The following is a 13,359-nucleotide window of genomic DNA, read 5'->3' on the forward strand; positions in this document are numbered from 1 at the left end:
AGACAGTCACTTTCCAAGGAGCACATCCTTCCTGCTCCACTGCCAAGGAGCACTCCTGAGAGTAATCAGAATGCTCATTTGTTGCCAGGTTGCCCCACTCTAACGCTCAAGAGACAGTCTCCCCTAATTTCTCCCCAACTCCTATCTTGGATCTTGTCATCTGGCTGGCTAGTAGTTTTGGGATACCACCCAAGAAGAATGAATAGTTAGTGAGTTTAGAAGTCAGCTATTATTAGGAATTGATAATATGTTAAAATTCCTTTCCATGGAAGTTATTTTAGCTAGTGCAATAAAAAATGAATTCATAAATTACCTCATTTTACAATATATTATAATAAAAATAATGTATTGAATGTGTTAAACTTGAAGTTCTATAAGGAAAAAATATCAAGATAACACTTGAGAAATACACATCGAAAAAAGTGTCATTTAGAACTGTTGGTAAACTGTGAATGTCAAAAATATATAAAAATCCAATGTTTTCATGTGTCTACGTTGATTAAGGGTTAGTTCTTTTTTCCTTCTTCCAATTAGAAAAAGAAAATGGTATTATTAAATGTCTGCACATCAGCCTGACCTGTGGTGGCGCAGTGAATAAAGCCTCAACCTGAAATGCTGAGGTCGCTAGTTCGAAACCCTGAACTTGCCTGGTCAAGGCACATATGGGAATTGATGCTTCCTGCTCCTCCCTCCTATCTCTCTCTCTCTCTCTCCTTTCGAAAATAAATAAGTAAATAAAGTTTTAAAAAAATGTCTGCACATCAGAAGGCCCAAATTCAGGTGCTTTGCTATTTTGAGTTTGTTGGCAGAGGTGGTAATTAACTATGGCTTTTGGTCTCAATCTATCTCTACAAATTATGAATGTCAGAAAAATGGTATCAGTAAAACAAAATTATAATAAAATTTTACTTATTACTTAGGTCACATTAGAGGACCCAAATGACCTCTACTTAGGCCTACTCTGCGATTAAGTGAAGACAGAGTAGGAGACACAATATAATTTGCTCACTCACTTTATAACTTCAGTAAAATTTATGACATTTTATTGTATTAAATCATAGAAAAAGGAAGAGACTTGGGAATTCTTTTTCTTTTTTTAACACAAATAATGGCACTAATTGCAACACATTTTTTTTAAGCCTGGCCATTGTGGATTTCATATACATTAGATAGTTTTGCTCCATAATGAGCAAATTTAATGGCTTAAAACAACTTTTTTTTTTATTTCACACAATTTTGTGTAGTGGGTGAGCGATTCTTATCTTAGTTTATAGATTTGAGGAGAACAGATGATAAGCGAACATAGATTTAATAAATGTGTTTAATGAGTTTCAATTAATAGAGCCACTATCATATAGATGTTATCTATCTCTAGAAACAAGATGAAATGTTTTCATATATACAAACCAAAATAACTTGAGCTTAATTGTGTTCCTATAAATTAAGTTTATAAACATAAATTTTAAACACATCTTTTATTATTAAAGTAGAATGAAATAAACTCTATTTGGTTTGCCAAGTATTTCAGAAACAGTCTTTTTAATAACATAATCTAATAGCATTAGTATGCATGCCATGCATAAATTACCAGTTCACTAATTTAAATGCAATAATAAAGTATAGTGGTCTAAACAAGACATTCTTTCATGTCTAGACCCTTTTGCCATAGGTATTTTTACCAAGTTCACTCTGAAAAGCTATTATTATCATGGTGATGACAAAATGCTAGGATTAAAAGAAGAAAACTCTAGAAATTTAGAAGTTTGCACACTTAAGGTGAGAGAGGTGATATTTAGTAACACAAAATATTAGTCCCACAAGGGACTTTGGAGATGATTTCCAATGCCCTCATTTTGTAGTGAGGAAACAAAGGCATACACATTCTGAATTACATCTACAGTAAGAACAATTCTGGATTCCACTGTTTTAAATTTATGTTTTTTAAGTGTTTTAAAGAGAGGAAAATGCAGAAGTTGCTTTAATTCTATTAGGGAGTTTTGAGAACTTCATATGTTCACACTTTGAAAACTATGACAGAAAACTTTAAAAATAAAACATATGGAATGGGAAATAGCTTTTTAATATTAGACAGTTATTTTAACTACATAAGATAAATATATTAATTACTATTTTTAGTTTTTGCCTGAAGATTTTGCTATATTTTTTAGGTATTGAAATATAAAGCTAGAACAATATTCAAATGAAAAACATGAGATAATGATTTTTAAAGGTTTCTGGTATAGAGAAGAAATCTTAAGTATGTCTTAAAAGCTTTACAAGACTCTATATTTAAATATTATTAAATATATAAAACTTTATATATATTTCGTTTTATTTTGCTTTCTTACCTGTTTTACTCCAAAGTCAATTTGAAAGGTCAAGGGAAGGAATGGAAATATCTCCCCCTAGTGGTCAGTTAACGAAAGCAAATTAAGAAACATTTTGTTTTTGACAGAGGAGACCCACTGGATATAATTAGCACGAATCTATAGGTCTATAACATAATGTGCTTTAATTAATGTTTACTTAGATATTAATTACCTAATTAACAACAAAATGTAAATAGTATGTGAAATGAAAGTGAAAATAATAGGTGGAATAAACCCTGACGTTATTTTCTACACTTACAGCATTGCCAAACATGACAAGGATTTGAGGCTTAGTTATTTCTTTCCTCTGCTCTGTAGAAACTCAGCAATGATAAGACTCTGTCTCATTTTGCTCACCAATGTAGTTCCATGCCTAGCACAGTGATGGGTATGTACTTGGACCTTAATAAACAATCCTTGAATGATAGAATAAAAAAAATGATACAGGTTAATGCAGGCGTAAAGTTTAAGATAAAAGTAAAATCAATAAATAAATATAAATATTATACAAACATAACGTGACTGGTACTGTTCTAATTGCTATCTCAATCTTTTCTTTATTTTTTAAGAATGAATTTAGATTTAAAAGCATATATAGAATTATGCAAAAAGAAACAGAGACAAAATGAGTCATTTGTGTTTATTGACTTCTTAAGAATAGATAATGAATATTCCCTTACTAAAACTTAACATCACACACAATAAAAAATGTATATGCATATTGTTCAGAACAGAGAGAATACAGCTGTGAGAATTACTTCTAAGAAATAGTCTGGTTTTCCATTATAGGACTTGTATACAGTAATTACTGTCTTTGTGTTTAGTTATTTGCTTGAATAAAATCTATCTAATATTGTTAGGATATTAGACATGGTATCTAAAAGGCTTTAAGAATTTTGGAGGTAAAGCACCTATGCCGATACAAAGAAGTTACCCAAGAGTGGTAAAGAACTGCAGGAGAAGCTATTGGGCTCATGTACCTGGTTTTTGTTTGTTTTGTTGTTTAACATCTATGGACTTTTAATGAAATAAAAGACCATAGGTGTGGTATTGATCCTCACATAAACTACTGACTTGAGTTTCAGTTTAATTGAAAATGCCGTATCTTTCTTCTCTTTATAGAAAGCATCATCATTCACCAGTTACGTATGAACTCCAGATGAAATGGTAAACCAAGCACATACTGGGTGTGTGTACTTCCTCTGAAAGCCTGTTGAATGGATAGTATTTCTACAGCTCTCCATCATCACTAAGGTCCTCCATGCTACTGATCACTACTGAAAATAATTTTCTACTTCTAGTGAAATTTTTTGAGGATATTATGTAAAAGCTGAAAATGGCATTGCTGATCATATAAAAATATCAATAGGTTGCAAGAGCAATTCAATATTTGTGTCAAAAGAAATTTCTCTTCTTTTGCAAAGCTTTCAGGTCCACGGCACATGCTATGTAATTTATTTTTATATTACACTTTGTAATGTGATTATTTTCCTAAAGTGTTTCCTTTTTTATAGTCTATGGCACATATATTTGTAAAATTGTAGAATACACTGTCAGTTCTTCCAAACATAGGTATTGGTGCATTAACACAGTAACCTTTAATTATTTTCTTTTACCAATGTTTTATTTCTGAAGAAAAGAAAGTACAACGCTATATATTTCCTGGGTAAATTGAAGAGGTAAACAGAAGCAGGAGCTTCTGAAGGAAGAGCTTTAATTATTGCTTGTACAATGCTGTGGTTCTGATCATAATTAGACACTAAGCAATAGCGCTCTGATTTAAAGTTTAATTGTAAATACTTAAAGCCAGTTTTTAAAGTTGCTCTTTCTAATGTTCTGTGTCAAATCCCTTGAATGAGTTGATTTTCACATGGAACAAATTAATAAAAGGAGATGTATGAGTTTAACATGCAAGGATTATAGGAACACCTTTAACTGACAGTTCAATTATATTTCTGTTTGCATTATTTGCTTATATGTACAGGATTTACAATAAGGATATCAAGGTATTTTTCAAAATCTACCTAAATGAAAACAAAAACTGACCTGGATTTTATCAGCATCTTTTAAAACACACGGTAGTAAAAATCCCAGGATACATAACTTTTTTTATATATAGATAGGATTTGGACAGATATTCAGAATCACATATTGGAGAATATATTGTTTAAAGATTAAAAAGCACATCAATACTCAGATCTTAATGTCAGAGCTGCTGTTGAATTTAAGTTTATGTGAAAATGTGCATCTAAAGTCTACTTGAAACACTTAATATAGTTTTTTTTTTAAAGACCTTGTTAGTGTGGACATGTTTTCAATAAGTCTTTAAAAGACAACTTTAGAGATAAAAATTTGACACACCAGTTTCTGAAAGCAGAAATCATCTATCATCTAATATCAGGCATCCCCAAACTACGACCCGCGGGCCACATGCGGCCCCCTGAGGCCATTTATCCGGCCCCCTGCCACACTTCCGGAAGGGGCACCTCTTTCATTGGTGGTCAGTGAGAGGAGCACTGTATGTGGCGGCCCTCCAACAGTCTGAGGGACAGTGAGCTGGCCCCCTGTGTAAAAAGTTTGGGGACCCCTGAAAGAAACTATGCTTCTGGATGTCACAAGGATAACTACAAACCATGCAGATAATGCTGTTGGCCCAGTTCTCCAGTGTACAGGTGGAGCCCAGGGTTATTTTCCCACAGAGGGGAGTCCACACTGAGTCTCTGGAACAGAAAAATTCATGTTGGATTTCCTCCGCTATGTAACTTTGTAAGGTTTTAAGGTATACCTTGTGGAATTAGCAAATCATATTCAGTAGGTATTATAAATTAAATAAGTATATTTTATGTAAAATTAGTTTTGATTTTTGTAAGTGAAAGAGATGCTACACTAGGCTTGTTTTAGCTTGAATGATTGTGTATGTATCACATAACCTGCAGGGCTTTTGATTACTGATTAAGAAAACTAGAGTGCGTTTGTGTGAAGACTTCAAAAATTGTTGTTATGGGCTTTGTTTTCTGCAGATGTTTCTGAACTGTAATAACATTTTGGTTAGGAAAGAGTTTTATTTAGTACTGTTATATATTTTTTTTCACTCACGATTAAGTTCCCTTTTTGCCAATGTCTATACTTCTGATGACAAAAATATCTGATATATCATCTGAAGCAGATACCTTTTTCTCAATTTGTGGGGATTTTTTCTACACTAATTGTGAAAAGGCTAGAAGATAAGACTTTAAAATATTACAAGTAATTTATGTATTTTTGAGTCTGAAGTTCTTATTTCTCCTGAGTTTATAATAAAATTTGGTACTTGCAGTGCAGAGTGAGGATGACGGCCCAGTCAGAGTCATTTAGATGGACGCTGAGCTTTTTTCTGCCCATGCTATAAGTCCTCAGTTTAAACCCGAATGGAAGCAGAGTGATGGCTAAAATTAATTTAAGATTTTTAAAAAATTTGTTTTGAAATAAAATAGACTATTAAAAATTAACAGCAAATAGAAAACAACAAATAGCCATATCCTTATTTTATGAATAAACAAACAAGATCATAAATAATCATATCCTAATATCCACATCCAGTTGAAAAAATTGCTCCCACATGCAATTGGGACCACCCTAGGCTCACATAAGTTCTATATCTTTTACTATAAGTAAATCTCCAGTCATCAATATGAATGAGAATCAGTTTTGAATAGGATAATTATGTTTTCTGAAATATAATCGTAATCAGTGTTTTCAGTTTAAGGCACAACAAACTAATCTATTATTTTACCCTTTTCTTTTTGAAAATGTTTTTTGAGGGTATCTTCTACAGCTTTTTTTCAAGTATTTAATAAAATATTAGTGTTTATTGAAAATAGTGGATAGAGTAAATATTCCTCATGTTAGTTGCCTGGAATGTTAACAAAACGAGAATAATTAGTTGCATTTTAGGACAACCATAAAAAAACTCATGTATGGAATAACTAGCTTAAACATTAAGAGAGACACAAATGATATTGAAATAATTTTCAGCTTTTAAAAATCAGCAGCAGAGCAAGAGTAAATGATGTGTCAGACAGTGTCATATGTTTGTGTCTTTTCTCTTGATCCTATGGTTGAATTTTCCTGGAAATAAATAAAAATAGAACAAAGGTAGGGTGTGTTTATGAATTTGATGAGCAACAATTCTAAAAACAACAAATGCATAACGGAAGTTAAAAAAAACACAACTGGCATCTGAGGCATATATCCCCCTTGGACCTCCAGTGCTATGGCTCTGCTAAAAAATACTAATTAGAAGGCAAAGAAGAAAAACATTTAAATAGTTGTAATAAAGTCATAAAAATTGGGAAGTTTCATGGAATCAATATTGCTGAGTGACAACTAATATTTCATTTTGTTAAACTTTCAGCATTTCCTCCATAACTACAGTGTGTCCATAAAGTCATGGTGCACTTTTGACCGGTCACAGAAAGCAACAAAAGACGCCAGAAATGTGAAATCTGCACCACATAAAAGGAAAACTCTCCCAGTTTCATACCTATTCAGTGCAGTTCGATGTGGGCTCACGCACAGATTTTTTAGGGCTCCTTAGGTAGCTATCCCGTATAGCCTCTACAGCAGGGGTCTCAAACTCAACTCAGCATGTGGACCGCAGAGCAAGATCACAGCCATTCGGCCAGGCCGCACTAGGTCTACAAAAGGCAACTGTTACGCAACACTTTTCTCACTGCAGTTGAAAACAAAAAAAAATCAGTACAACAAGCACAATCGTACATGCAGTTTACTCAGTGTCACAAAACGACCAGAAACTGTAGTTCGCATCACAACTGCTGTTAACTAAGCTAATATCTAGCTAGGATGCTAGAGAAATGAAAAATACAAGTAGGCCCCTGCTTACTTAATTTTATCCAAAATATTTTGAACTTCGTGGATTAGTCTGCGGGCCGCACAAAATTGTTCGGCGGCCCGCGGGCCGCAAGTTTGAGCCTGCTCTACAGACTCATCACTGACTGATGGCCTACCAGAACGGGGTTTCTCCACCAAACTGCCAGTTTCCTTCAACTGCTTATCCCACTGAGTAATGTTATTCCTATGTGGTGGCGCTTCGTTATAAACGCGCCGATATTCACCTTGCACTTTGGTCACGGATTTGAATTTAGCGAGCCACAGAACACACTGAACTTTCCTCTGTACCGTCCACATCTCGACTGGCATGGCCGTGGGCTGCTCCGCTGTATACACGGTGTTACATCATCATCTGCACGTGCGCACATGCTGCCACATCATCCTACAGAAACTGGGAGGGTTTTCCTTTTATTTGGTGCAGATTTCACATTTCTATCGTCTTTTGTTGCTTTCCTGTGACCGGTCAAAAGTGCACCATGACTTTACGGACACACTGTATATAACAACCGTGTTTGTTACATAGGGAAAATGCTATAGATTCATACATTTAAACATAAACGTTTTTCGGTGCCATAACATAATACATTTATTTTCTGATGGTTTTTATCCTCTTGTTTTGTTTATTTTGTTTTGAATTATGCTGTATGGTTAATTTAACCTTACCATTTACAGATTTTGTTAACAGTGCAGATTTATGTTTATTTAATCTAGATTTTGTTTTAAAAATATCAGATGTTATCTTCTCCAATATAAGAGGCTTATAATGTGATCAGATATTCTTAGAAGCCTTGCAGGTTTAATGGATTTTCGAAAGCAAAAGAATATATTGAAAAATTTTGGAGTTACATTCTGTTTTCATAGCATTCTCAATTTTCTCTTCTTTAAGTTTTATTATGTACATGAGAAGTTTATTTTTCACTAGCCAAGTGAGTTTATGAATATGTACTTGTCTTTTATATGAATGTGATATCCTGCTTTCAGGTAATCACAGGTTATTGAAATTACTTAACCAATTAAGATATTCTCTGTGTTATTTCCAAAGTCACCTGATTTTATTGAAATCTCACCAGAGTGAGAAAAATAACAATTGTGATATAAAAGCATTGTGCAATATTCTCTTTTGGGTTGGAACATAATATTCATAAAATTAAAATAATTGAAAATGAGTATTCCACCTTATTTAAAATTGCTTGCTTTAAACTAGTTTTCACTTCTGCATTCCATATATTTTTTTTTAAATATGGTGTTTTTCACTGTGAGTAAGCAGAAGCGGTACAGCAGATCAGCCGAAGTGAGAGACGCTCTTTCTCTGAGTTACACCGTAACATGCAAACTGCAAGACATCAAGAGATGGAAACCAAGCACAAGGTTTCCCCTTACCCCTTTGTCCTCACCAAAGGTATTATCAATAAATATTCAAGTAATAAGCAGTTTCTAAAGGTAAATTACTCAGTAGAGCGGACATCCCTGAGATTTCACCAGCTGTCCGCGGCCCAGTTTCTACCGAAGCAGTCGGGTAATGTGTCCACAAAGTGGGGTGGGGTGATAGTGAGGTTGTGCCCTGACTTCTTCTGTTTATCAGCCTGGTAACAGAAATGGGGGTCCATAGATATAGCCAATCCTAACTTCTTTTTGCCTCATTTGGGACAAAGGAATGGGTTTCTCTTGTTTATTATTTAAAGATACACACATCACAAAAGCAGGCACAGAAGATGTCAGAACAATGCTTTCCAAAGGAAAGTTGCAGATGTTAGCGATCTTGCCAGCAAGGCAGTTCTGCAACCTCTCTTCTCGGAGAGATGATGCCCTTGTGTTCATTGTTTAAAAGCACTGGCCAAAAGTTATTGTCTGTTTATTTCATGACTTCCAAAAGAATAGGGTCTCAGGCTTTCCGCTAGATTTGCTCAAATGGATTTGTTCTCCTTGAGCCCTGGGCTAAACTCACCTTTAACGAGGGACAGACTTTTCCCTTGGGTGGGAGATTGCAGTAACATACGGAGGCCCCATGCTTGCTGGCAATAGGCAGCAATGCAAAATACTTTTTTTTTACATTAAAATCTACTTTTGAAATTTGTATTTAACAGATTCTAAAGAACCTATGAAAGATGGAAGACAATGAGGTCTTCCTTCAACAGGGCCACCTTCAGTGACCGTGTGGTTCCACAGATAATGGTTGGAACCTCATTCCCTCTAGTTCACAGATCTTTTTTTTAAAAAAGATACTCAGTCCTCCTTTAGTTTCCCCTGGCATTTTCCCGGCATTTCTTTCAGAGATAAGCACCTTTAATGAGAAAATCTTTTTCTATTTCTTTTCAGGAGTACCTTTACCCCATTCTGCTGTATATTGACTTGCTGTGGTGTACAAAGGTATCTCCTAAGTTTGAATGTAAGCTTCTCAAATGCAAGTCTTGCATATTCCTCATAGTGAATACAAGGTACTGGATAAGTGCTTGTAAAAGGCAATATAATTCCTTCTAGAGAGGGGCCTTTTTCTACTCTTCTTCCAGCTATCCTATCTCCTTTCTCCCAATCTTCACAGACCTTTCCCATTACCTTAGTCACATTTCTGGTCTTTCTGGCTCCCATTGCACATTTCTTTCTCCTCTTTGAGAGCAAGGCATATGTTTAGTGAAAATGGCAGGATGTTTTGTAGGCACCTAATTATTGACTCCTAACCCCAAGGATTGCTCCTTCAGGAATAGTACTTTGGTCAGGGTATTTTGTACCAGATCTTCACTACAAATTGTTCTGGCTACTTATTCTTCCCTTGCAGAAACCTCTGTGCCCACTGAAGGTTTCAGATACAGACTATCTGGATTAAACAAGAAAAGACTCTCAATAATCACTGATTCTAACCTGATCGGTGGTGGCATAGTGGATAGAGCATCGACTTCAGATGCTGAAGTCCACAGTTCAAAGCCCCAAGGTCTCTGGCTAGAGCTTGGGTTTGCTGGCTTGAGTGTGGGGTGGCTGGCTTGAGTGTGAGATCACTGACGTGATCCTAAGGTTGCTGGTTTGAGCACAAGGTTGCGGGCTGAGGAAGGGGTCACTAGCTCATCTGGAGCTCCCCCCCATCAAGACACATATGAGAAGCAATCAATAAACAAACAACCAAAGTGAAGCAATTTCAAGTTGATGCTTCTCATCTTTCCTCCCCCTTTCTCTCTCCCTTCCTGTCTCTCTAGAAAAAAAAAAATTAATCACTGATTCTAAGAGAAGATATACTCTCTGCAAAAACAGAGCCTTTTTCAGACCACCAGATAGTCTATGCCATCTTAACAAGAAAAGTGTGTTTAGTCATTTTCAATTCACAGAGTCCAGGTTCCCACATGGAGAATTAGTGCACATAGGCGGTAGGAAAAACGGACTATATAAGCTATCAAACTGAATATCTATCTCTCAAAAGTGGTATGTATCTGAGACCTATGTTTCCAGGGCAACTGCTAAGATCTTGCTTGAGAAAAAAAAATATAATAAGTTAGAGTATACAGTTTTGCAAATCATTAATAAAGGTAGTTTAAGGCTCGACTTTTTTTATGACCATTTTTGATCCTATTCTTTCCTGGGTGGATAAATATAAAATCATTGAGACCTTAAGATACACTTCCATATTTTAATTTTGACATCATAAAGAAGGTGTGGCACCTGCTCAAACCTCCCATAATCCCTTGTGCTCACATCTTATACAGCACTTACCTCACTACATTTCAACTTATTGTTGGCAAGTTGTTTCTTCCAGTAAAATGTGAGTTCCATTGAGTAGGTCAAATTAGTTCAACAAAATTTACTAAATATCTTTTATGTCTTAGGTACTTTGCCAGGTGTTGGAATATAGAAAACAATAGAAATAGTCTCTGATCTTAAGAAACTGTATCTAGTAGATAGGTTTTTCAGTACTATGATAAGGGCAAAGATAGAGGTATGTGTAAGCTGCCTTGAGCTCAGAGAGCAGTTCTTAGCTCAGTCTGAGGGGACAAAGAAATATTCCTCAAATTGGCTACTCACCTGAATCTTGAAAGGTGAGTAGGAATTAGCTAGTAAGGCAGTTTCAGTAGATGTGGGGTCTAAAGTGGGAGAGCAGTGGATTGCTCAGAGACTGGTTATAACAACCACAGACAGTGAGTACAGATTACTCTTCCCAGAAGATTCAGTGACAATAAAAATGACATTGTGGGATAGTTTATTGAATCCCTACCTTGTCCCTCATGGTGTGCTAATCAGAAGGAAGTCCTATAAGGTCTTGGTGTTTGTCATTGATAGTTATTTCCATTGACTAAAAAAAGTGTCAATAAAAGTAGACTTGCACAATTAAGCCCATTAATTTTTAAAAAATTATTTTAGAGAGAGAGAGAGAGGATGAAAGAGAGAAAAAGAAACATCAACCTGATGTTCTACTTATTTATGCATTCTCTGGTCAATTCTTGTTTGTGTCCCAACCAGGGATCAAACCCACAACCTTGGTGCATCCAGATGATGCTCCCACCAATGGATCTACTAAAACAGGGCACATTGAAGCCAACTTTGGGGTTATCCTTTAAAATATGTTAGAATTGCATTAAATAAACACATGAGTAATTTCACAGGGTTTGAAACCCAAGTGTTTCAGAAAACAAATGATGAAATGGACTTCCCATGGACTTCCAATAATTTAACACTTGGAATAACAGAAAAAGGTAAGTTAAAACTACATCTAAAAATAGTCCAAGTGTATGATTTATAAAAAAATAACATTTTTTTAAAGATCTACTTTCTTATATCTCTTGATTCTCATAGAGTAAGGAAAGTATCTTACCTCCTCTGTTCCTCTCCTTTTAAAAATAACTACACTACTATACTGTACTTGTAATAGATGTCAGTCAACCAAGAGACAGCAAAATTATTATTTGAAGGGAAGGCCTTATTTATAATTGATGGCATCTATTGGAGAAATATATACCATGGGATGTACTACAAAGAAGTCATAAAGTCTGATGTCTTATTAGAATTATATTCTTTCATTTAAAGAGTGTGGAATTATGAGAAATGTTATTTCCTTCTCAAAACAAAGTTCTTAGGCTGTCTGCTAAGGAATTCTGGTGGCATTGCTCTTTCCTCTAGTGAGACTAACCATTTAAATATCTGGTTTGACTTGTATTTCTGATTGCTGACTGTGGTAACTCAGAAACTTGCAAAACCTTTCATTATAACACCAATAACTTCAGGCTAATCAATCCCTCAGGGTCAAAACAAAAGGATTTTCTTTAATGTCTAACTGAAAAAATTTAATAAATATACTACATAAAAATCAGGAAAAGGTCAACTTTAAAGGAAGTAATTTTTCAAAATCAATTTGAATTAAGCTCTGATGCAGTAAATACAAGAAATTAAATTTATTATGCAAATTCTACATCACTCTTTTCCTAAAAATCTTCTGAATTAAAAATAAATTTAGTTAAATAGGAATGAAAAAAAATTCAAACTATTTCCAGTCCCTAAGAATTTTTTCTGAAATTCATACTGGTAAAAACTATAGTACATCTCTCGGCTCTCTTTAACTTTCTTAAACATTTTGAAGCTAAACATGTGAATAAAATGATTTAAATGTGGTTAGAAGCTAGAGAACTGAAGCAGCACCGAACACTCAAAGGAGTCTAATAAGCAAGTCTACGTGGCATTTTGGCAAAATAGTAAAAGACCGGTTTTAGTTTCCTCTTCTTAATTCCTTATGTAACTCAGTAGTCAAAATGTTTTTCTCCAATGTATCTGGTTACCCAATTCAGTGTTTTGAACACAGCAATTTAATTTTAAAATAAAATTTATTATAAAACTTCTCCAAAAGCTATTTATATACACCTTTTCAGACCACTGGGTTTGTGTCTGCTTGATTATTTTGAATTTCTTTTCATATTTGGGCTCAAGTATTCACTGCACACTTTCTATATTGACCTGGTAGTCAGCATTAATCAATGTCGTTTAGCCACATACTTTTTTTAAAACCAGGAATCAGCAAATGAACAATCATTTAAACAATATGTTATCTAAATGTGTCATCAACACACATACAAGCACTCCTAGCAAACAGTTTAAAAACTGCATATATTAGTAATCCATTGTGAGAACA

At 34.6% G+C, this 13,359-nt stretch overlaps 1 protein-coding gene across 6 annotated transcripts in view; it reads left to right on the forward strand.

Annotated features, from left to right (window-relative positions):
- The window catches only part of FILIP1 (filamin A interacting protein 1), a 242,283-nt gene extending 237,310 nt beyond the window's left edge, over window positions 1-4,973 (forward strand). For all 6 annotated transcript variants that reach the window (XM_066358995.1, XM_066359000.1, XM_066358997.1 and 3 more), the window contains one exon: window positions 3,492-4,973. Coding sequence is in view for 1 of the 6 variants with exons in the window: in XM_066359000.1 (XP_066215097.1) it covers window positions 3,492-3,532 (41 nt within the window). In the remaining 5 variants the exon portion in view is untranslated. The remainder of the gene's footprint in view (window positions 1-3,491) is intronic.
- Window positions 4,974-13,359: the final 8,386 nt, after the last annotated feature.

The sequence above is a fragment of the Saccopteryx leptura genome, chromosome 1, assembly GCF_036850995.1.
Source record: "Saccopteryx leptura isolate mSacLep1 chromosome 1, mSacLep1_pri_phased_curated, whole genome shotgun sequence".
Lineage (NCBI taxonomy): Eukaryota > Metazoa > Chordata > Mammalia > Chiroptera > Emballonuridae > Saccopteryx > Saccopteryx leptura.